At 41.1% G+C, this 23,829-nt stretch overlaps 1 protein-coding gene across 16 annotated transcripts in view; it reads left to right on the top strand.

Annotated features, from left to right (window-relative positions):
* The window catches only part of JMJD1C (jumonji domain containing 1C), a 306,949-nt gene that overhangs the window by 260,366 nt on the left and 22,754 nt on the right, over positions 1–23,829 (top strand). For 15 of the 16 annotated variants that reach the window (XR_007775055.1, XR_007775056.1, XR_007775054.1 and 12 more), the window contains 11 exons: positions 1,013–1,214; positions 3,386–3,600; positions 4,080–4,232; positions 7,067–7,156; positions 8,672–8,799; positions 9,019–9,232; positions 9,745–9,959; positions 10,383–10,661; positions 17,536–17,704; positions 18,172–18,262; positions 18,552–18,682. Coding sequence is in view for 12 of the 16 variants with exons in the window: in XM_050958280.1 (XP_050814237.1) it covers positions 1,013–1,214; positions 3,386–3,600; positions 4,080–4,232; positions 7,067–7,156; positions 8,672–8,799; positions 9,019–9,232; positions 9,745–9,959; positions 10,383–10,661; positions 17,536–17,704; positions 18,172–18,262; positions 18,552–18,682 (1,887 nt within the window). In the remaining 4 variants the exon portion in view is untranslated. Of the gene's footprint in view, positions 1–1,012; positions 1,215–3,385; positions 3,601–4,079; positions 4,233–7,066; positions 7,157–8,671; positions 8,800–9,018; positions 9,233–9,519; positions 9,624–9,744; positions 9,960–10,382; positions 10,662–17,535; positions 17,705–18,171; positions 18,263–18,551; positions 18,683–23,829 lie in introns of those variants that run through there. The other variant, XM_050958288.1, reaches the window with a different exon arrangement.

The following is a 23,829-nucleotide window of genomic DNA, read 5'->3' as shown; positions in this document are numbered from 1 at the left end:
CTGCACAGTATCCCCCAGCTGCTGACCCTCTTGTGGCAGGGCCCTCAGAGAAATGCTATGGCCTGTCCTTCCAGCCTGCAGCACCAGAACTCGGGCATGGGCTCCCATGATGGGTAGGGATTCAGGTGCCCCAGCTGGAATCTTGTACTAGAGAGGGGTCCCCGGCCATGGGGCTGCCCATGCTGCTGTCTCAGGCCTGGCCTGAAGAGGAGGCAGTGGCTGCTGGGTCTCCATTCAAAACTAATCAAAAGTGGATGGGGGTGAAGCAGGCTGCCCCCCTCTTCCTTGCACCCTTGTCTGAAGTAGTAGAACACCATTCCATCTTCCCAAAAAAGTTCTAAAACACCGTTCCGGAGCACACGGGCACCAGAGCACTGCTTGTAAAAGTTATTAAAATGAAAGATTGGCCAAATAGCAGTGTATATTTAAATTGTGTTTCTACTTTGAAATGTGATTGTGAAAATTGCAGCATTATGCTCCCTGTGTGTATTCAGTTTCAGATCTGCTGAGTTAAATGATAAAAATAAGTTCTTATTGCTTTTTGCTCTTGTTAGACTTGTAAAACCAACACATTTGAGAGCTGGATTCTGTTCTTCCTTGTACATAATTAACAAATTGTTTAAATTCCAGTTACTTTACATAGAACTGCACCAAAGTAATGATATGTATTTAACTCTCCTTGTTATTGAATCCCATTACTGTTCTGGAATAATCATGTGTTGTGGCCACACTTTTCTGTGGAATATCTACCAAAATGATATACCAAATACAAGAGAAAAGTACATTTGGTTTACATATGTGATATGTAAATCAGCAATAAAATGGTTAACAGCAGTTTTATCTACAGAACATTAGATTTGTAGCCACATTTTTCAAACTTGGATGCTTAAAGTTAGGCACCAAGTAAAGGTAGCTTCACTTTAGAAATCCTGAAGGTTTACTGTTCCTATTGAGTTCTACGTATAGATAATTTGTAAATTTCTCTTGCCTTAAGTTTTTGTTGTTTTTTCAGCTGGCATACCTCGTTCAGTATTAAAAGACTGGCGCAAAGTAAAGAAGCTGAAGCAAACTGGAGAATCCTTTTTGCAAGATGACTCTTGCTCTGAAATAGGGCCCAATTTGCAGAAATGCAGAGAATGTAGACTCATTAGAAGTAAGAAAGGTGAAGAACCAACTCATTCTCCAGTATTTTGTAGATTTTATTACTTTCGTCGGTAAGTTTGCTATTTTTTTAAAAAGTTAATTTTTGGTTTAAAAAAACCCCTTCCTTATAGTCATGTTTATATTTCTCAGTTCCTTTTGTGTACTGGCCCTGTTGTAGGTTGAAAGAGGCAGGCTTTGTGTAAAACTGCAGCATTATACCAAAGACATCTGAACAACTAACCAGCCTTCCTGAGCCAGAAAAAAGATGCAGTAGTGTTTTTTTTCAGTCTAGCCTAGAGAGAGAAATCATTAATCTGTCCTTAAATTGGTGGGAAAGAGCCTTGAATTCACACACAAATCACTCAATTCTGGTAAAAGCCCTCAGGCATGATTATGGGAGTTTCCCTAGACAACAGTGAGAATTTGACCCCTTCTTCTTACAATTGCCTTTGGCCTACGTATGCAGAAGATGATTTCCCAGAATACACTGTACCGTGATTGGTGCAATACGATGCTACTGTGGAAGTAGAGCAAAACTAGGTGTTGACTTGTACAAGTGGAATACTTACCAATGTAGACTCATTCACTAAGAATTTGAACACTCAGTTGCTGTTACACAGACTGATTTTTGATTACTTCAGTGTTTGGCTTAAAATGTTTTTCTGTACTAAAGTATACATACACGGCAATGACCTGCTTACTGAAAGGACTGCTGTGTTCTCCTTAGATTTGTTCTTTTGGGGAAAGAGAGTATTGGAGGTTAACTGAAAGCATAGAAGAGTTTTGCTACCATTTTAAAATTCGATCATTTACTTTAAAAAAAAAAAAACTTTTTAATTTTAAATGTATTGTAGTATCAAAAGGAGTTTATTTTCATTGTACCATAAACATGAGATCTGAATTGAAAATCAAGATTGCTTTACTTCTAAGAGTCTTATCAGGCTTTACTGTAATAAAAATCAATGGATTATTTTTGCTACCCGCTGATTAAGGTGAGGGGGATCAATTTTGATAGTGTAACAGTGGTCATAAATTACACTTCAGTCCTGAATGTAGGACATTGAGTTTTACTGATGCTGATACTACTAAAATACTTCATATATGTACCTGTTTATAAATAAACTAGTATAAATTATTCTGTATTATAAGGGATTATATTGTTCAATAATACTGCTTTGATACAGGCTTACTGAGAGACCATTACAACTACTTAGAAAATATTTCAAATGTTTTTTTAATAAAAATGATACAAAGTAGGACACCATACAAATTTTAGGCATTTCAAAGGTAAGAAATGAGCTGACCTGGTTGCCTGGAAGTAATAATCTGTGCTGCCATATAGAAACCCAAGTTCAGGTTTGAGATCTTTGTTCACTTGACCAGCAGGAGTGTTAATATACAGAAAATAGGCACAGATTGAGTGATCACTGTCAGCCATCCTCCAAGAATCAGAGAAATGAATTAGATCAAAACTTTGTTGGCAAAAAAAAAGAGAGAAATGCCTTATATTGGCATCAGTTTATTAATTTATGTGGTGATAAGTGTTAAAGGGAGAGTCAAGTAAATTGGATCGAACAAGTGATTTACCTGAGCAGTTATTCTTGAGCTTCAGAATGTCCTCATTATTTCTTCTTAAAACTGAACTTTGTAGCAACAGAATTTGTTCTATAGAAAACTTGTTTTTCCTGTTTGCCTTAAAGTTAGTATTAGTCTTATCATCAACTCTGGAGGACTTGTATTGAGGATTCTGGTTTAGGTCATGTGAAAATATGAATTTGGTTTCATCCAGGTCACTTAATCTACATCTTAAAATAACAATTCAGTTTCATACAATTATCAGTTTCCACTCTAGAGAGGAAACAGGATTGAAACAAAAGAGGCGTTGCAGATCAAAAATGAAGGGGTATTGACAAAACAGTGGAAGGAAGCTTGGACGAAGCCAGTACTATTAGTTCCTCACTTGATGGAACATTAGATTCACTTTAATAATAATAATAATAGAAAAAAAAAGGATGTGAGGGGTGGGGACAGGGAGAAGGAAAGAAAGGGTATATGTGTTTGTTACTGCAAAGATTGAACCTGATTAACCTTTTATTCAGTATTCTTTTATAATAGCATTGTACAATATATGCAGACTGCATGCAGACATGTTTGTTAAAATGGTTTTTAATAACAGCAAACAAAGTTTAGAGTGTAAAGTATAATGAGATGTATAGTTAAACTATTTGTTTCCATTTTTTAGGTTGTCTTTTAGTAAAAATGGAGTGGTTAGGATAGATGGTTTCTCGTCTCCTGACCAATATGATGATGAAGCAATGAGTTTGTGGACACATGACAATTATGAAAATGATGAAGTAGACCTAGAAACTTCTAAATACATTTTAGACATCATAGGTGATAAATTTTGTCAGCTAGTAACATCTGAGAAAACAGCCATGTCCTGGGTGAAGAAAGATGGTAAGGAAATCTTTATATTCTTTGTTTTATTCTATAATTCTACATGAAAGATTATAGCTCAGGTTTTAGGCTTCTCTGTTTGATCCTCCCATATATTCAATGTAGCTGCATGCTAAATCCTTTCATTGGCACTACAAGAATGCATTAAGAAAGGCTGTCTGCGTGTGCCACACATCCTGTTTAAGAGGGAATAATTTTTTCTGTATTTTGCTACAAAAATTTTCTAGTTAGTATTTGTCATTGATTTTTGTATCTTACTTTGCAAAAATATTGATTCTTAACACAGAATTTTGCTACATAATAGTCATAATGCAATCAAATTTGTGCATATTTAAGACTTGTGTATATAGGGTCACTTTTGGATTTGCTTCTGAAAGGAAAATTATGATTGGTATTTTTAGATGAACATTTATTTCTGTGCTACAGTTTACAGATGTTTGCCTTTAAATTTTGATACTTCTGTTTATTTTGTGTTTCAGCCAAAATTGCCTGGAAGAGAGCAGTGAGAGGAGTCCGTGAGATGTGTGATGCATGTGAAGCCACATTGTTTAACATTCATTGGGTCTGCCAAAAATGTGGGTTTGTGGTCTGCTTAGATTGTTATAAGGCAAAGGAAAGGAAGAGTTCTAGAGGTCAGTTTATAATTTTATATGAACTAGACCATTCTCTGTGGTGTTTATTGTAACATGTTCTAGAATTGCTGCTCCAGAAGGTTCGGTTTCTTTCTGTAACCAATAAATGCTATTCTTCTTGCGTAAAGCACAACTTTTTCCTGTTTCTCAAAGCTTTCTCATTTTTGTCATGATAATATATAAAACCAACCCTTCCAAAAAGAACTGTCAGAGTTATGGAGCTAACTACCCTCTACCCTTTTTGTTTTCTTTGAATACATCCTCCCAGGTTTTAGACCTCTTGCCCTTATCTGTCTCAAGGTTAAATTTTGCAATTCTTCCTCTTTTATACTGGGACTCCACGTGCTCCACTCTATGTATGCTAACCACTTGTTACCATGAAGGCTTGTCTTCATTTGAGCACCTTTCTTTGGGAACCTCTGACCAGTGATACAGACCAACAGCCATCTTAAAAGAAAATAATTTTATGTAGTACAGTATACTCCTGATTTTCCAAAACCCTATTATCTGAACCTCCACAGTATTAAAATACCTTCTTTATCCCCCAGCAATGCCAACATGAATAATAGAGCAGAGACCCCTGAAAGCAGGAGAGGCCACCCAACTGCTGAATGGCTCCTGTGATAGTGCAGGGAGTTCTCTGCAGCCCTACCATCACGGGAGTGAGTGAGTGGGGCAGTGACAGAAAAGCTACAGAGGGCTACCTGCACTGACGCAGGGCCAGTGACACCCGATCCCAGTGGTCACAAGGTGTAGGGAAGACTGTGGTCCTGGTAGGGCACAGCAGAGTCCTGAGCAAGGGTCTCTGCCTCACTAGGACTGCAGCCTATAAATTTTTATATAAAATTTTCCCTCTTACATAGGTCAGCAGCAGGGTTTGAACCCACAACAGTCAGTTCTGCAGCTCAGACCTCTTCTGATTTAGTTATTGGAGTAATTTGTGATTGAAACAGGCAGTTGTCTTTTATGTGGATGATCTTGTAAAGGGAGACATGACAAACTGTTTGCCGGGGTTATGTAACTATGTGGGAGATGACACTGGAATGTTGGTATCAGGATTCCTGGGTTGTATTCCTGGCTCTGGGAGCAAAGCATGGTCTACAGCAGGGGTCCCCAACATGGTGCCCACGGGCACCATGGCACCCGCCATGGCATCTATGTGCTCCCACCTCCTATCTGCCAGAAGAGTAGCTGCCGAAATGCCGCCAAGAAGTGGCAAAGTCAAGAAGTGCTGCCGCCGAAATGCTGCTGATTTTCAGCGGCGACGCCTCTTGATGACGCTGCCTCTTGGTGACGCTACCTCTCGGCATTTCAGCGGCGATGCTTGTTCACTTTGCTGCATTTCGGCAGCTGCTTGTCCGGCAGCCACGCTCCTCGGTGGCTAGTCGTCAGGCGCCCGGCGCACTGAAAAGGTTGGGGACCACTGGTCTACAGCTTGCATAACCAAACATAAATTTTAGTTTTAGAATTGTCCAAAATGTGCTATGTCTGTCAGCATTTTATTTTTTGAGAACACTGTTTGAACATTTACTAGTTCTGCAACCTGTGAGTGATTGTTCTGTTGTACAATATCTATTAAATGTGCAAAATTAAAGACTAGGAAAATACACAATTATGAAGCTGTCTTTACACATGCAGCTATATAAAATGAGAGATGATTTAGTTATATTTTTAACTTTGCTGTCAGGCACTTTAGGCATAATACTTGAGTATTGTACTATGATCAGGAATAACCTCTAGTTCTGTAATTAGCTCAGCACAACCCCCTGTACCCACGGGATGCTCTGTTGACTGATGTACAAACATTGCTAGATATCAGTAGGGGAAGGCTTTCCTAATTCTAGTTTCTATGCATTCTTCAAAAGGTCAGTTACAAAATGTGCAAGTAATATGCTAATAATAAAATTTGAGTAAATGTTTTGAGACCTGTTGTACGATAGTGGTATTTTGTTCTTGGTATATGACACCTACATGATTGTTTTGAAATTGTATACTTTAAAGTTGTCCTGTAAAGTGAGTTACAAAATTCTTTCACTTTTAAGAGTATATGCTTAATGTTTCTAAATCCAGGAAAAGAGAGGTATTTGGTGCATTGTACATTTAAAGCATATTTTCCTTACATTATAAAATGTGCCGAACATATCTCTTAGCCTGCCTATTTGGGGCATGCAACATATATTGCTACAGCTGAGTAAAACTGAAAATAGGTTTGATCCATTAAAGATAGGTAGCATGGTACAGCAGATGGAATATTGGACTGGGTTCCATTCCCATCTCTGCCCAAGATAACACAGCAGATCAGTGGCAAGTCACTTCCCTGACTTGGCTTTTTTTTCCTTCTTCCACCCTTTGCCTTTGACTTAATATGTGTTTGTACAGTGCCTCGCTAAAAGGGGCCCCCCTCAGTAGGGCCTCTATGTGCTACTGTAACAGTAGAGATTTTGACAATACAAGCTATCATCTACTCATCTTTCTATACTATGTTAGAAATTGTTCAGTGAGCTAACTTTAGTTGCTTAAATGGCAACTGTATGATGGATTTTTTACTCAGGCAAAAATAACAGATCTAAATATAATAAAATGAATAAGCAAGGATCTGTGTTGTGGATGCTACTGTCTTTGCTTCTATTTTTATTAAAACCCCATTCTGATTGTCTTCTCTGTCAAACTGTTACAAACAAAATGTTTGTCATACAAAATACCAGTATAGAACCTCAGAGGAGTGTAAGTGTAGAGACTTCTAAACAATGGATTGGGAATATCTGTGACTTATATGATTTAAGTAGTAAAGCCACAGGTGAAATAAAATAACTGGGAATGTTGTTATTTTACAGATAAAGAATTATACGCTTGGATGAAATGTGTGAAAGGACAGCCTCATGATCACAAGCATTTGATGCCAACTCAGATTATTCCAGGCTCTGGTATGATCACATAAAAACAATTTATTCATCATTTCTTTGTGTGGAAAGACCACATTAATTTTACAAGAAGTTCTAGTAATTTCTGATATTACTTTTCAAAGCTAGCTGTAGCACAATATATCCTCACCAAATAAGTGGGGAGTACAGATTAGGGATTGGTGCAGAGGTGAGAATTGATGGATGTGTATGCGGGGAAATATAGAGAACAGGGAGGCAGGGAAGGGGAGAAAGTAGGGTTTACACTTTGCCTGCTTAATCTTCTCCAGAGTGGTCTAAAGCAGTGAGAATGTACTAGTAAATCTGACCATAAACGTTAAAATTAAAAAAAATATTGTGTTGACATTATATGCTTTCCAATAATAGAAACTTTACATGGTAACATTCTTTTGGGGATTCTTGTTTATTTTTCATGAGTGAAATTATTAATAAACTTTTTAAAAAGTAGAAAATTTTCAGATAGTGAAACTATTGTGGTGTAGTTTAGGTTGAAAGTATGAATGTATAATTTAGGGTAAAAAGAAATACAAGAATGTTTCAATTATCCCCAAAACAAGCTTTGTAACCCCCCAAAAATTCAGACTTTAACTTAAAAGAAATCGAAACATTTAGGTATGGAATACCTAATACAATTGGGGCACCTGAAGAACCTTAACTCGGCCCTTTAGTGATACCATAAGGGGAAAAAAATTAAAAATCAAATGTCTTTAAACAGTTTAAGTAAAATCATTCTAAATGGGACAACAAATGCATAATAAATATAATCTTATGGTTATTGCTTGGTATTATTTCAGGGGAAAGTTAGGGCCTCCAAGCAAAGTTCACAAATTTAGATTTCTAACTCTCAAACACACAAATGCCATACCAAAATTGTGTTAAAAATATTTAAGTTGCCAAATGAAGCATTCATCTCAGAAAATGCCAATGTTAAGACTGCCTGCCTATCATCTGTTCTGTCCCCTTGTGCACATCCATTATTATGTAGTGTGTTAAATAGGGATGTAAAATATTAAATGGTTAAATAGTTAACCGATAAGTATTAGTCTTATCGTTAACCCTCCCTTGTTCACCCACCTCCTTCTGGCTGACAGTCAGCTAGTAGAAGACCTTGCTGGGGGCCAGGTCCTGTGTGTGGGTCTCGAACAGGTTCTCCTGCAGCAGAGACTCCATTTAGGATGCTGGTAAGAGGTGACTGTATGGGTGGGCATCACGTTTTTTTTGTCAAGATGCGTCTCCACACAGAACCAATTGGGGATCATGCAGAAAAATAGTATGTGATTATATAATTAAATACTATATCTTAAAGCTTGTACAAGAGGCAGAATTAAGACTAAGAGGACAATCTTAACTTTGTTATTTCTTGATTTGTGAGTGCTTAAGAATCTTTTCAGCTTTTGGTATGGAATATAAATAGTTTTATAACACCATCACACTTTTGTAAAGAGGATCACAAAATAAATTTATATTGTTCATGAAAGAACTGTTAATGGTTTTCTTTATTCCTACTTTAACTTATAGTTCTGACAGATCTTCTAGATGCAATGCACAGTCTTAGAGAGAAATTTGAGATTAAATCCTACTGTCAGTGTACCAGCAAACAGAACATGCTAACTGGGAAGTTCCCTGCAATGAATGGTGTCTCTCAGGTGAGTCTATAATATATTTAAGTTCGGAGTTTAGTGTTTAGACGTGTTGATAATTGTTTATTTTTTAAAAATATTTGAATAATATCAATAAATGAACTTTTTCATGAATTTTATATAATTATTTTGTGTAATATATTGGCAAATTACCATTGTTGCTACTTTTTTGCTCATATTAAAACAAAGTACTATATTTAAAAATAAAATTATTCTGCTCTATAGGTTTTACAGAATGTCCTTAATCACAGTAACAAAATTTCTCTGTGCATGCCTGAGTCTCAGCAGCCGAATGCCCCTCAAAAGTCTGAGACAAATGGCAATACAAGTCCAGGGAGTGATGTAAACGCAGACAGCAAGTTAACTCCACCAGAATCCCAGTCACCACTGCATTGGTTAGCTGATCTAGCAGAGCAAAAAGCCAGAGAGGAGAAGAAAGGTAAATATTAGAGATGCTAATGGTCAGTGCGTGGTTTTGGGTGCTCCAGGAATTTCTGTTGAACTCTCTATAAATAAAATTCCATATTGGGTTTGATTTGTGTCATAAGTAATTAAAATGTCACATTCCCTAATCTTATAAACTTTGTGCTGCCTTCTAGGGGCATCAGAACTGGTTATCAATTAATTATTTGTTGAATATAACAGAGAAGCCACTAGTGGAATGCATGTGTAATGTGTTAGTGTTTCCCAGCCCCACTCAGCTACAGCATCTCTCATTTGTGACAGGTGCACACTCAGCTACATGTCTGAGATGTTGAGGAAGGCCTTTTCATGGTACACTGTTTGACTGCATTTTGAAGGATCTAATTCATCCTCTGGTGTGTTTTCAGGTGAATAAAGCACTAGTGCTACAGTATATTACCACCACTATAAAATGCAGGATGCCAGTGTTCGAATTTCTACATCATGACACGATCATGTAAATATAAAAAAAAATCTTTTTTATTTTAGAAAATAAAGAATGTCCTCCTGGAAAACATACTAAAGAAGAGAGAGACCAAGACAGTTCAGAGTCTCTAAATTGTAAAACATCTCCTCCTGTGTCCCAGAACAACGAACAGGGCTCAACCTTACGAGACCTCCTGACTACAACAGCTGGCAAATTGCGTCTGGGCTCTACAGATGCTGGCATTGCTTTTGCTCCAGTTTACTCTACAGGAACAACAGTGAGTGTATTACCAGAATGCATGGGTTTTTGAAAATTCACACGTTTTGGTACATTTTAATTAGATGTATTAATTAATTAAATGACTCATGCTTTGAATATTAATTTATAATTAAATATGTAAGTAAATATCACTAAAGCTTCCCTGAAAGAAAGGTAATGTGCATGTTTAATGATTGATACATATTGTAAATAATTTGGACGTTTATTTAGATTAAACATTGACTTAGTACTTTAAAGAGAGTTGAATATATTCATTGTCATTTTAACTGCAGTTGCCTGATTCCTATGATTATTTCAGTAAACATTTCTGTGGGTGCAGTATTTTAGTATATAGATTTTATTTATATTTAATATTTCTGACATTCTGTTGAAGAAGGTAAATCTGAAATTTCCTATTAAACTATTTTTGTTTTTCCACAAGGGTGGCAAAGGTGGAAGAACTGTGCCAAACATTCTTGATGACATAATTGCTTCAGTTGTAGAAAACAAGATTCCACCAAATAGACCACCAAAGATAAACGTAAAATCTGAACTGAAGGATGGACCAAAAGATGGTCAAAAGTCTATTCTGGATGATTGCAGTAAATTCTATAGCGATATTCCACATTCATGGATCTGTGATAAGCACATTTTGTGGTTCAAAGATCATAAGAACAGCAGCAACTTGAAACTCTTTAAAGAGTGCTGGAAACAAGGAAAGGTACATATCGAAATGCAGTTCTATTATGAAAAGTGACTCTAGTATAGGATTCCATGCTTGTGTGTCTGAGACTTTCAGATCCACTCTGCCCTGTTTACAAGTAAAATTATGGTAATTCAAACTTTCAGCTGTATTCGTTCAGCAGTGCTAACAGGAGTAAAATGGTAGTAAAACCTAATTAGTCAGTAAAGTGAACAGGTATTTTCATCATCTTATTACTATTTCACCATCAGCAGTAGTTTCTCCCTCCATCACCAACACAAACTTCCCCTAATTCAGTAGCATGACCTTTAGAACTTTACCTCCCAAGATTGGTAGTTCTTTTCTTTTCTTTTTCTTTTCTTTTCTTTTCTTTTTTAATGTAGGGCATTAGAAATAAATAAATTTAACATCTAAGAATATAAAGACTACTGGAAGAAGTCTGAATACACATCTTTTGTTCACCCTTGGCAAATACAGAATATATATGTACTGAAAGTAGAGTTTAAAATAAAAATGTAATTACTTGAGTTTTTTTCCAAAAGGTTATAAAATATATTCATAGATTATTTGGATCCAGTGATGCAGACTGCTCAAATTATGTTGGATAACTGGAGAAATTATAGACTTCTTATTTACACAAGTGTAAAGAAATATGGGTTAAAAATAGTCCAATTTAGTTTTAATTTATTAAGTTTTTCCATTTATTATTCTCCCTAAAATTAGATAATAGAAAAATCAGATTATAGTTTGCAGTAGGTGCTGTGGGAGAGAAACAGCATATTAAACGCACTTCTCTTCATAATTATAATACTATAAGATGGAATTAAATTAGCCATTCTAACTATATACATTACTAACAAGCATTTGCAGTTACAGAAGAAACTGGGATGGGGGAATGAAAATAATCCAGACTGATTGAGATTAGAAAATGAGACTGTTTAAAGAAAAGAAAAGCATGGATACACGACATTGGACAGAACTTCATGTGTTCATGTTTGAAGTGGTTTTTCACAATAGTAGGGGTTGGAAATGCAATTTTTGTTTAAACGGAAACTTAAGTTCTAGGTGTTGAAAGCTAAAGTAAATTGACAGCTCAAAATCTAGAGGAACTGAGCGATAACGTTCCCTATGCACTGGGGAAAATTTCTTATCATTAGAGACCAGCCAAATTTATTTTATAGGTTATTTAATAAATGTAAGTATTGTGTTCCTTTTGGTGGTTTTGTTGTATCAATCAAAACTGAAGTTTGTCTCACTGGTCTGCCACATTTACTAGCTTGTGAGGTTGTATAAGCAGAAAATGTAAATACATATGCTAAGAAGCACTAAATGTGTAGCAAAAAACTTTAGAATGACTTGAGCTCTTCAGTATTGTGTGTTCTTCTTTGAGTGCTTGCTCATGTCAATTCCATTTTAAGTGTGCACAGGCTCATGTGCACAGTTGTTGGAGATTTCTGCCTTAGTGGTATCTGTAGAGCCGGCTGTGGCACCGCCTGGAGTGGCACTCCAATGCGGTGGTATATCAGGTGCCACCAGCCCTGAACCCTCTCAGTTCTTTTTTACCGCTCGTGACAGTTGGTTGGAGTGCCTTGTCTTGCATCGCAAGAGCAATAGCAGTTTTTCCTCATAGACTTCATTCTGTTCGTTGTTGTATATAGTTCATAGTAGATAGTCATAATGTTAAATTAATAGAGTTACTCAAGGTGACTGAAGCCGCTCCATCCCTGGCACCAAAGGGTAAGCCCAACAGGATGCAAAAGCATAGGCTGACAGAACACTCCTGGTCACCAGACTATAGGCCTCTTTCGTCGCGACCTTGGGCACTGCACCCCAGCTCTCTGGTGAGGAGGCCTAGGTTTCCGACAAGATTCCCGTGTACTAGGCGTGGGATACGGGACTCGAGGCACCATTCCCCGTACCGCCGGTACCGGTGAACATCTATCCACAGGTCACCAAGGCTCTAGTCACCCTCAGGTGATCTCCTTAACATCAGTCACAGTCCTGGAGGGGTCGTTCAGGATCTCGGCACTGGTCTCGTTTGCCCCAGTACCGTTCCTCAGGCAGGCGGCACAGCTCACCATTACCCCGCCCACCAGAGTCAGTAGACAGACTCAGGTGTCAACAGCCCCGCCGTGGTTGCTGGAGAGCCAGTGATCGGGGTCGGACCACGACTTCAGCCCGTCGCTGAGGAGGGAGAATTCTCCACTAGCGCGGGAGACTGGGACAGCACCAGCCACAGTGCTGATGCAGCAGGGACAGTAACTGCTCTCCCAGTGGCAGTACTGGAACCCATGGGGGAGTACCGGTGATGCCGGTCCATTACTGCCAACCCTCCCTGGCCTCATTGGACAAGCGGGCTGGGGCACTGCTGTCAGATCATGGTGCTGAGGCAGTGCACCGCACCGAGGGAGCCCTCCCCTGACAAGGACAGAGACAACACCCTCCCACAGGCCCTGCAGTTATCATCATCGTCCCCAAACAAGGCAGTAGCTGGGCCATCCCACACTAGAAGCCCTCTGGATGATTTTAAGGGGCACGAGGCCCTCCTTAAACGGGTGGCTGACAACCTTGGCCTGCAGATTGAGGAAATCGCTGAGGAGGCAGACCTCTTCAGTGTCATCTCGGCCACCGCACTGGCTAAGATTGTGTTGCCTGTCCACCCAAGGGTGCTCAAAAATGCCAAATCAGTGTGGCAACCCCCTCCTGCATTCTGCCAATGTCAAAGAAAACGGAAAAGAAATACTATGTCCCTGCAAAGGGTTTTGAGTATCTCTATTCTCATCTGCCCACAGCTCTAATGGTCATGTCCATGGTGAACGAAAGGAACAGACAGTGCCACCTGAGCGGAACGCCAAAAAATAGAGGCTGAAAGACTAGACCTGTTTGGCAGGAAAGTTTATTCAACGGCCAGCTTACACTTTAGGGTCTCTAACCACCAGGCCCTGCTGGAACATTGTAACTTTAGCCTGTGGGACTCCCTTAATAAGGTGACAGAGGCCCTCCCACAGGACCATGCCCAAGAGTTTGCTGTGTTAGTGAGCGAAGGCACGGCAGTGGTCTGGTCAGTCCTCGTGCCCTGTATATCAATGTCAGGGAACTCAGGGCAGTTCGACTAGCCTGCCAAGCCTTTTTACCTCAGATTCAAGACAGAGTGGTGCAGGTCCTGACAGATAGTACAACTACAGTCTCCTATATCAACAAGCAGGGCAGAGCTGGATCATCTGCCCTCTGTCAGGAAGCCCTCTGGCTTTGGGACTTCTGTCTGCAGCACAACATCCGTCTCGTAGCCACTCATCTCCCAGGGACCAAGAACACTCTGGCTGATTGCTTCAGCAGGACAATCTCTTCTTGCCACTGGTCCCTTCATCCAGAGGTGGTCGATTCCCTCTTCTGCAGATGGGGAACTCCCCCAGGTGGACCTGTTCATGTCCAGGCAGAACAGGAAATGCCATCTCTTCTGCTTGATTGGGGGCATGGACAGAGAATGCCTTTCTCCTTCTGTGATTGGGGTCTCTGATGGACTCCTTCCCTCCAGTGACATTGCTGCCCAGGGTCCTCACAAAAATGAAACAGGACCGGGTGAGGGTCATCCCTCATAGTGGCAGCATGGCCGTGCCAACACTGGTTCAGCAGTCTGCTGGACTTCTCAGTGGCAACTCCGTTCCAGCTACTGCTCAGGTTGGACCTGTTGTCCCAGAACCATGGTAGTATTCTCATAGACTCATAGGTCAGAAGGGACCAATATGATCATCTAGTCTGACCTCCTGCACAAGGCAGGCCACAGAACCCTACCCATCCACTTTTATAACAACCCCTAACCCAGGACTGAGTTATTGAAATCCTCAAAATTGGTTTGAAGACCTCAGGCTGCAGAGAATCCACCAGCAAGCGACCCATGCCCCACGCTGCAGGGGAAGGCGAAAAACCTCCAGGGCCCCTGCCAATCCGCCCTGGAGGAAAATTCCTTCCCGACCCCAAATATGGCAATCAGCTAAACCCTGAGCATGTGGGCAAGACTCACCAGCCAGCACCCAAGAAGGAATTCTCTGCAGTAACTCAGTTCCCATCCCATCCAACATCTCCCCGCAGACCATTGAGCAGACTTATCTGGTGATAATCCAAGATCAGTTGCCCAAATTAAACTATCCTATCATAATATCCCCTCCATATACTTATCAAGCTTAGTCTTAAAGCCAGATAAGTCTTTTGCCCCCACTACTTCCCTCGGAAGGTTGTTCCAGAACTTCACTCCCCTAATGGTTAGAAACCTTCGTCTAATTTCAAGTCTAAACTTCCTAATATCCAGTTTGTACCCATTCGTCCTCGTGCCTACATTAGTACTAAACTTAAATAATTCCTCTCCCTCCCTAACGTTAACCCCCCCTGATATATTTATATAGAGCAAGCATATCCCCCCGCAGCCTTCTTTTGGCCAGGCTAAACAAGCCAAGCTCTTTGAGTCTCCTTTCATAAAGCAGGTTTTCCATTCCTCGGATCATCCTAGTAGCCCGTCTCTGGACCTGTTCCAGTTTGAATTCATCCTTCTTGAACATGGGACATCAGAACTGCACACAATATTCCAGATGGGGTCTCACCAGCGCCTTATATAACGGTACTAACACCTCCTTATCCTTGCTGGAAATACCTCACCTGATGCATCCTAAAATCGCATTTGCTTTTTTAACAGCCGTATCACATTGGCGGCTCATAGTCATCCTGCTATCAACCAATACCCCAAGGTCCTTCTCCTCCTCTGTCGCTTCCAACTGATGCGTCCCCAACGTATATCTAAAATTCTTATTATTCTGCACCCCAACCTGGCAGTGTTACATCTTATGGCCTGGCTGCTGTATGGCTAAACATGTAGGAGCAGCAGTGCTCAGCTGGTGTTCAGCGTGTCCTGTTAGGAAGTAGGAAGTCCTCCACCAGAGCGGCTTACTTGGCCAAGCAGAAATGGTTCACCTGCTGTATTGTGGACAAAGGTATTCCTCTCAAGCAGGCTTCGCTGCAGCTTATTCCAGACTGCCTCCTGCATCTCAAACTCCGAGGCTTGTCCCTCTCATCAGTCAAGGTCCACCTAGTGGCTATCTAGCCTTCCCCCTGCTGTTCGAGGGCAGATCAGTTTTTGCTCAGGATATCACAGCCAGATTCCTTAAGGGCCTAGAGCACCTCCACCTGCAAGTTAGGGAGCCCTGGGATTTGAATCTGGTGCTGTGGCAGCTCACAGGTCCTCCCTTTGAGCCTCTGGCTTCCTCCTCTCTCTTTCTCCTGTCCTGGAAGGTTGCGTTTCTGGTCGCAGTGACATCGGCCCACTGAGTAGCTGAGATTCGGGTGCTCACCTCAAAGCCACCATACGTGGTTTTCTACAAGGACACGGTTCAGCTAAGGCCGCACCCAGCTTTTCTTCCCAAGGTAGTCTCTGTTTCATTCAAGCCAAGACATTTACTTATGTGGCTTTGGAAAGAAGACCAGTCAGTCAGAGAAGGAGCATAGACTGTATGCCCCACACATCAGGAGGACTCTTGCTTTCTACATTGACAGGACGAAGCCACTCCGTAAGTCGATGCAGTTCATCACTGTGGTCGACAGGATGAAAGGTGAAAGAATTTCCTCTTGGATCACTGCCTGCATTCGCTTCTGCTATGACCAAGCAAAGGTGCCACCCCCTGCAATCGTCACTGCCCACTCTACCAGGGCACAAGACTCTTCAGCAACCTTTCTGGCCCATGTGCCTATTCTGGTCACCTGGTCTTCTGTCCAGATCTTTACATCCCACTACGCATTGATCCAGCAGGCCTAGGACGATGCTGGCTTTGGTAAGGCAGTACTTCAAGCCGCTAAGCTGTGAACTCCAAGCTCACCTCCGTGGATACTGCTTGTAAGTCACCTAAAGTGGAATCACCATGAGCAAGCCCTCGAAGAAGAAAAACTGTTACCTACCTTTTCATAACTGTTTGAGATGTGTTGCTCATGTCCATTCCATTTTCCACCCTCCTACCCCTTCGGAGTTGTCAGCAAGAAGGAATTGAGAGGGCCAGGGCAGACAGCGCCTGATATATTGCCGCATGGGAGCGCCGTTCCAGAGTGCGCCACAGCCAGCTCTACAGATACTGCTAAGGCATGAATCTCCAACAACTGTGCACGTGGGCACGCGTACACCTAAAATGGAATGGACGTGAGCAACACATCTCGAAGAACAACAGTTACGAAAAGGTAGGTAATCGTTTTTTCTCAGTTCATTAGTAATTACAGTTTTTGAATGAAATATCTACACTGATACTAGAAAAAAATGTTCTCTAACGATGGTTACAACACGAACAGTTTGCAGAAGAATTGTGATGTGCGCTGAGGATAACTGAAAGTGTGACACTGTACCCAACGAGTTTTATACATTTTAAATAATTGAACTTTTTATTACAGAACATGAATTGTTAGTCTTGTGCTTGTTCTAGTTCACTGTTTAATATCTGACTGCTTAGATATCTGAACTTTTGGAGAATGAATTAGTAGGATGCATAAATAGCATATATTGGCCCTTTCCCCATATTGAAAGGTATATTTTAATAGATTTTATTACTGTGCTCAGAAGTTTGTAAGGCACGTCACAAATAGTTTTTTCAGTGTCAGTGTAGATATTTGATTCAAATTCTGTAATTACTACTAATAAATAAGAAGGATTCTCTGAAATCGTGTTGAAGATTAGGAAACAGAAAAATTCTCAATGAAATCCTGACCATACTGAAGTCAATGGCAGTTTTGCCATTGACTTCAGGGGACCAAGACTTCATTCCAAGACTAGAATGTATTTATTTACTCTGGTTTAATTGAAAAAGCACCCTCTGGAAATGCAGTTTGTATTAGACTTTTAACATTTGCTTTATTTATTATTAAGCCTGTATTAGTGTCTGGAGTGCACAAGAAAATGAACATCAACTTGTGGAAGGCAGAGTCAATTAGCCTAGATTTTGGAGACCACAAAGCCGATCTCCTGAACTGCCAAGACAGCATTATTTCAAACACTAATGTCAAGGAATTCTGGGATGGTTTTGAAGAAGTTGCAAGTATGTTATTTCAAGTGTATTATTCCAATAATCATAAATATCGTAGCCACATATGCTGGAAAGTGTAAACAAAGGATACGCTTTAACCATAGATTGAGGTTTTGAAGATATTTAAATTCAAACACAAATTTTAGCCAATCTGTTTAGAGAGTACAGAGGCTTTGCATTTTGTCCGTTTGCAGGATGGCGTAGATACAGTTTATACCATAATATTTTCTGCATCATTATATGAATTTTAAAGTAAATTAAATATCCAATTTTGAGCTCGCCTATTTAAATGTCTTATCTTGGAGCTTGTAAAATTAGTTGCTTAGCAGATGCATTAATTTTCCAAGATATGGTACAATATACACTTGTATAGCTGAGATCAGAATGGAGCAGTTAAAGGTCAGTTGTATCGTCCAGTTCAGTATAAAGAAAACACCTACAATGTATGTAGTTTTGAATAATTTGTATATTGTTTACAGAACGGCAAAAAATAAAAGGTGGGGAAACAGTTATACTAAAACTGAAAGACTGGCCCTCTGGTGAAGACTTCAAGGCTATGATGCCTGCAAGGTATTTCTTTATTTAAAATTCATAAATTCATTATGATGATTTTTATTCATCTCTCAGAAATCATATGCATCCAATTACACTGCTACCTTGGTATAACGCCATCCGATAGAACACAAATTTGGTTATAACGTGGTAAAGCAGTGCCTGGGGTGGGTGGGACTGCGCACTCCGGTGGATCAAAGCAAGTTCAATATAACACAGTTTCACCTACGCCGTAAGATTTTTTGGCTCCTAAGGACAGTGTTATATCGAGGTAGAGGTGTACAATCTTCGTCCTTTTGTTCTCTAGGTATGAAGACTTATTAAAAAGTTTACCATTGCCAGAATATTGTAACCCAGAAGGAAAATTGAACTTGGCTTCCCATTTACCAGGGTTTTTTGTACGTCCAGATTTGGGACCCAGATTATGCAGTGCGTACGGTAAGGAACTACTAATACCATAGAAATACAGGAATTGCCATACCCTTTCATGCCTGTGTTCCCTTTAATCCAGTATCCTGTCTGACCATGGCTAGCATTTGATGATTTAGAGGAAGGTGCAGTTGTCATTTAGTAAGCAATTATGGATAGACCATAAGGGAAATCACTTCTAATCTCTCTCTGTTGATGATTGATTTATGCCCTGAAGCATGAGGGTATTCCTTATACATTGTATTTTTTTATCCTCTCTAATACAGTTGTGGATATTCTCTACAGAGTAATATTGCTTTTATCAGTTTCTCTTATTAATGAACTCCAAAGTCTTTTAATTTTTCTGCCTCTATATTAATTGTATGTTGAAGACTCAAAAAACCTATTTAGAACAGACTTTGCTTCCCTCTGTCTTTCTGCACGGCAGCGTCTCCCACAGTTCTGGCTGTCTAGGCTCTCCTCTCCACTCTGCACCTAAAGGAGGCAAATCAATGTTTTGGCATTCTGGCCATGCCCCCCCGCCAGATTCTCCGTCTCCGCAGCAGCAGGAAATTGACAAGTTGATTGTTCCCACCCTCATTTGTCTAGTTCTTCAATATTTTACCTAGTTTTTCCAGAAGTGGTGAGCAGATTTCCCTTTTTCAGATATCTCCTCCTCCTGGGTTAGTTAACACTCCGATGGTTTAAATCACCCTTAGCCTCCGCTGCAGCGTCTACCTACCGGCTCCTCTGCCCCTATACAGGCATGGCAGAGCAGCCAAGAAAGTACTGGATCAAATCTAAACTGCACTCTATTTATGAGGCAGCCTTCCCAGGCTCAATAGACCGGGAGTTGTGCCCAGAGAGCTGATACTCACTCCATTACATCCCGGAGCTATGAGTTGGACAGGCATCTGGGTTCTCCTTCCCACCAAGGCAGCTGTGACTCCATCATGGGAAAAATGGACCAAGAATTCCCGTGCAGAACAGGGAGAGCCTCCAAAGATGAAGAGGATCCCAGCCAGTTAACTCAGGAAGTAAGACCTGGGGGATTCTGGAGAACAAAGCATGGAGGCTTGCAGGTTAAGAGGTTCCGCCCCCTACCCCAACCCCCAATACCTCTGCAAGTCTTAACATGGGTCTTGAGTGCCCTGGAAAAAGAAGCAGGGCTCCTCATCCGTCTTCCTCTCTCCCGGTTTGACCGAGGGCTCTGGCAGTGTCTCTCCTCACCCCAGAATGGAACCCAGCAGGGGAGAATTCAGAGAGATCCATTTAGATGACTTTAGGCACAAAAGGCTTCACCAAAGCCGCGCCAGAGCTTCTATACTCCCTCTGTGCCTAAAAAGAGCTGAAAAACAGAGAAAATCCAGATGGTACAAATCTTCTGACTCTTGTCCCTCCTCCTCTTTGGAAGGTGAGGGCTGAATCCAAACAGGTCTGGGAAAAAATAGGTTTTTTCCCTCAGAGAAATTCCAGACTGTGCAGTAAGGTTGTCTCCATGATTCAAATTCAGTCTGACACAGCTGTAGCATTCATGGCAAGGGATGTGGTTATTTCCTCAGAAGGAGAAATATACCTGAAGAAGTCCCCGGGTAGAAAGATGAAGGCCACTCTCAGAAAGGCCGCTTCTGTCACCCTCAGGGCATTCCTAGTAGCTACATGCCTTGCAAGAGCATCTCTCTCCTGGACAGAAGGTCTCAGAGCCCTTAAGAACAGAGATCACCCTGACTTTGGTTCAATTTTAAAGAAGGGCTTTCTAGCAACAGTATTGCATCCATTGAAGTATCAGCTGCAAATGAAGTCCTCAGTCCAAACCAGGGTTTCCAGATCTGTAGCCAGATTCTACTTATGGCTCTAACCCTGGAAGGTGACTACCGACTCTAAGCAGGTGCTGTGCTCGGCCAAGTTCTCAGGCTCTCCCTTTTTTGGAAAAAAGCTGGATAAGATGGTGGTTGACAGTGCTGCAAAATCCAAACATTCTCTTTCTTTCATTGATAAGTGCCCTCAGAAAAGAATATAGACTGGCCTTCAGACAGAGGTGCTCCTTTCAGCCTTTGTCACCATAGAGTTACCAACAAAGGGACAATGGATTCCCCAAAGGAAAACAGTAGAATCGAGTTTTGGGGGAAATCCAGAGTGATCTTAGCCTTCCTGCAAGCCCATTTTGACAAAGATTGCATATAGACTCTGCCCAGAACTGAAACTAGGGGACAAAATTTCCTATTTCCTGAAGGAATGGTTTACATTGACCACAGACAAGTGAGTGAGGGGTATAGTGAGCAAGGGATATTTCCCCAAGCTGTAGGCTCCACCCCATCCATTCTTCATCCAGTCTTCCATTTTCAGCAACCCCTTAAAGCACAATTTGATCCAGAACGAAATATCTCATCTTCCAGATATGGGAATGCTAGAGTGTGTTCCCTCAGAAGAATGGTTTTCAGGGTTCTACTCAATCTTTTTCATTTTGCAGAAATGCACAGGGGGTGTCAGAGCTGTTCTGGACCTCAAAGGGCTCAGCAAGTGAATGAAGAGAACAAGATTTTAGATGGAGACTCTGACCTCTATCGTGTCATCCCTTGGGCGGGGAGACTTCCTGACTTCAGTGGATCTTGGACGGGGTGGGCAAACTACAGCCTGCGGGCCAGATCCAGCCTGTCAGGGCTTTCAATACGGTCTGCAGGATACGTCCCTGCTGCCTCTGGTATTCCAACATAGCGGTTCAACTCCCTATAATGGATGTCAGCTCAGGACACTGTCCACGAAGGCATGCCCTTCTGCTTTCCAACCAACTCCAGCCTGGAGAGTTTGGTAGCAGTTTCGAAGACCCAAACAACTCAGGGTCACTGGAGCCCCAAGGAAAGGGGTCATGGTATAAACCCTCCTAGAGCTGAGGAGTTGTCAAGCTGTTTTCTGCAGTGCTTCCAGACCACTGTAGAGGAGAACCATGTCCTGATTCAGTCAGAGAGCACAACTGAAGTTGCATATTTAAACCATGGGGGAGCAAGGAACCTGGCACTACACACGAAAGCAGTAGAAATAATTAGATGGGTGGAGCACCTTTCCTTTCCTTCAGAGCATTCCACATAAAAGGGGATATGAACCGAAAGGCAGGCTAGCTCAGCAGGCTCATGGTTGTCAACTGCAAGTGGTGCCTGAATAGGAGGTTTTTGATCTCATAGTTCAGATGTTTGGTCTCCATTCAACTGACCTGTTGACAAATCACATGAACTCAGAGGCCATAATACTTCACCAAGGTGTCAGACCCCAGATCCTTAGTGTTGCCTTATCCCACAGTTGGCTGCCGGGTCTTCTCTACGTGTTTCCACTACTGGGGAAGGTGGTCCAGAAAATAAAACAAGAACAGGTAATGATAATACTGATAACACCCCATTGGTTTTCAAACCTGATATTGCTGGAACTGGAGCCTTGGCTCCAATTTCCATGGAGATTGAACATTCTCTCACAAAGTCCTCTTCTTTTTCTGGACCGGGAGCAGCCTCAGCTAACAGCTTGCCTATTAAAAGGGAAGCTCTAGAAGGTCTGGGTCTGTCCTCCAGAGCCATTAAGACACTGGTTTTATTTAGAACACTATCAACACTAAAAGCATACTCCTCATTCTGGCCCAGGCTCAACAGCTGGTGCCAAGAGCACGGCATAAATCCCAGAATTCCAGCCATTTTGGGTTTTCTCCAAAGAGAACGGTCTTCAGCCCAATACCATTACACATCAAGTGTCTGTTCTTAGTAGCGTGCTGTTCACAGGATCCTCTGGCTCCTTAGCATATAATCTTAAGATAACCAGATTCCTTTTAGCAGTCCAATTAGCTAGACCTGCAGTCAAGTTGCTATATCCAACGTGGGACCTACCTCTAGTGTTGTGGGCTTTGACAAGCCATCCCTTTGAGCCTTTGACTTCAGTGTCACCATTTTACTTATCTATTAATACTTGTTTCTTAATAGCTGTCATGTCCACCAAGTGAGTGCCGGAGCTGGCAGCCTTTTCTATACAGGAGTCTTACTGTGTGTTCCATGAGGACAAGGTAGCACTCAGGACACCAAAATCCTTTCTTCCTAAGATATAGTCCTCCTTCCATACTTCCCAAGAGTTTGTGCTCCCTTCATTCTGTCAAAAACCACAGCATCCAACTAAAAAGATATGGCACACCTTAGATTTTCAAAGCTCTGCTCATACCTATCTTAGGTGTGTAGAATCACAAGGCGATTGGGCTCTCTCTTCACGTCCTTCCATCCAAAATGCAGGACTCAGAGTTTCTGTGTCCTGCATTGCTAGTTGGATTAAACTATGTATTATGGAAGCCTATCAAGCATCAGTGGTTCCTGTTCCAGAAGGGATCAAGGCACACTCCATAAGATTTCATAGCACCTCATGGGCAGAATGAGTAAGTGCATCCACTTTGGAAATTTGAAAAGTGGCCACTTGGTCTGCAACTAATACCTTCGTTAAGCACTGTAAGAGGGACTTTCTGTCCTCCACAGAGGCTGCCATTGGCAGGAATGTACTGCAGGCAGTGGCCCAGAAATAATGTTACTTTACCAAAAAGGGAGGAATACTTTCTTCTTTCCTTACTTACCAACTTTTTTCATAATCTTCCCTACATCTGTTCACTGCTTATTACTTCCCGGATGTCCAGAATTGTGGGTGATGCTTGGCTGCAGAATGGAAAATTTCTTACTGTTAATTTCCATTCTGCTAGCAGTGTCTCCAACAATTCTCCCACCCTAGATGGCTCATGAGCCAAAAGTCGGATCATCACCATACAACCTATTTTTTTCTTTGTCTAATATACATAGTTATTTCATTACTATTTGTTAATAATGTTGTGCAAGTTTTACATCTTTGAAATAACTCAACTGGCAGCAAGTGGTAGCAGAGGGGGCATGGCCAGTGTGCATCACACCTAAATGTTGATCTGCCTCTGAGCTGCAGAGTGGAGGGGAGCAACCCAAACATCCCGAGTTGTGGGAGACACAGCTAGAAGAAAGGATATTATTGGTAAGACATTTTCCATTCTCTTAGAAATGATTTTTTTCTGCTATTTTGCAAATTATATTAATTTTACAAGAGGGTAAGTTATGACTTATTGCATGAAGGCTTTGATTAAAAATTGATTTGAGTCTCTTGAAATACGTATTAAAGGTAGCAGTCAAAAGATGTTT

The sequence above is a fragment of the Gopherus flavomarginatus genome, chromosome 6 (assembly GCF_025201925.1).
Source record: "Gopherus flavomarginatus isolate rGopFla2 chromosome 6, rGopFla2.mat.asm, whole genome shotgun sequence".
In the NCBI taxonomy this organism is placed as follows: Eukaryota; Metazoa; Chordata; order Testudines; family Testudinidae; genus Gopherus; species Gopherus flavomarginatus.
This window is presented reverse-complemented; position numbering and strand designations above follow the sequence as displayed.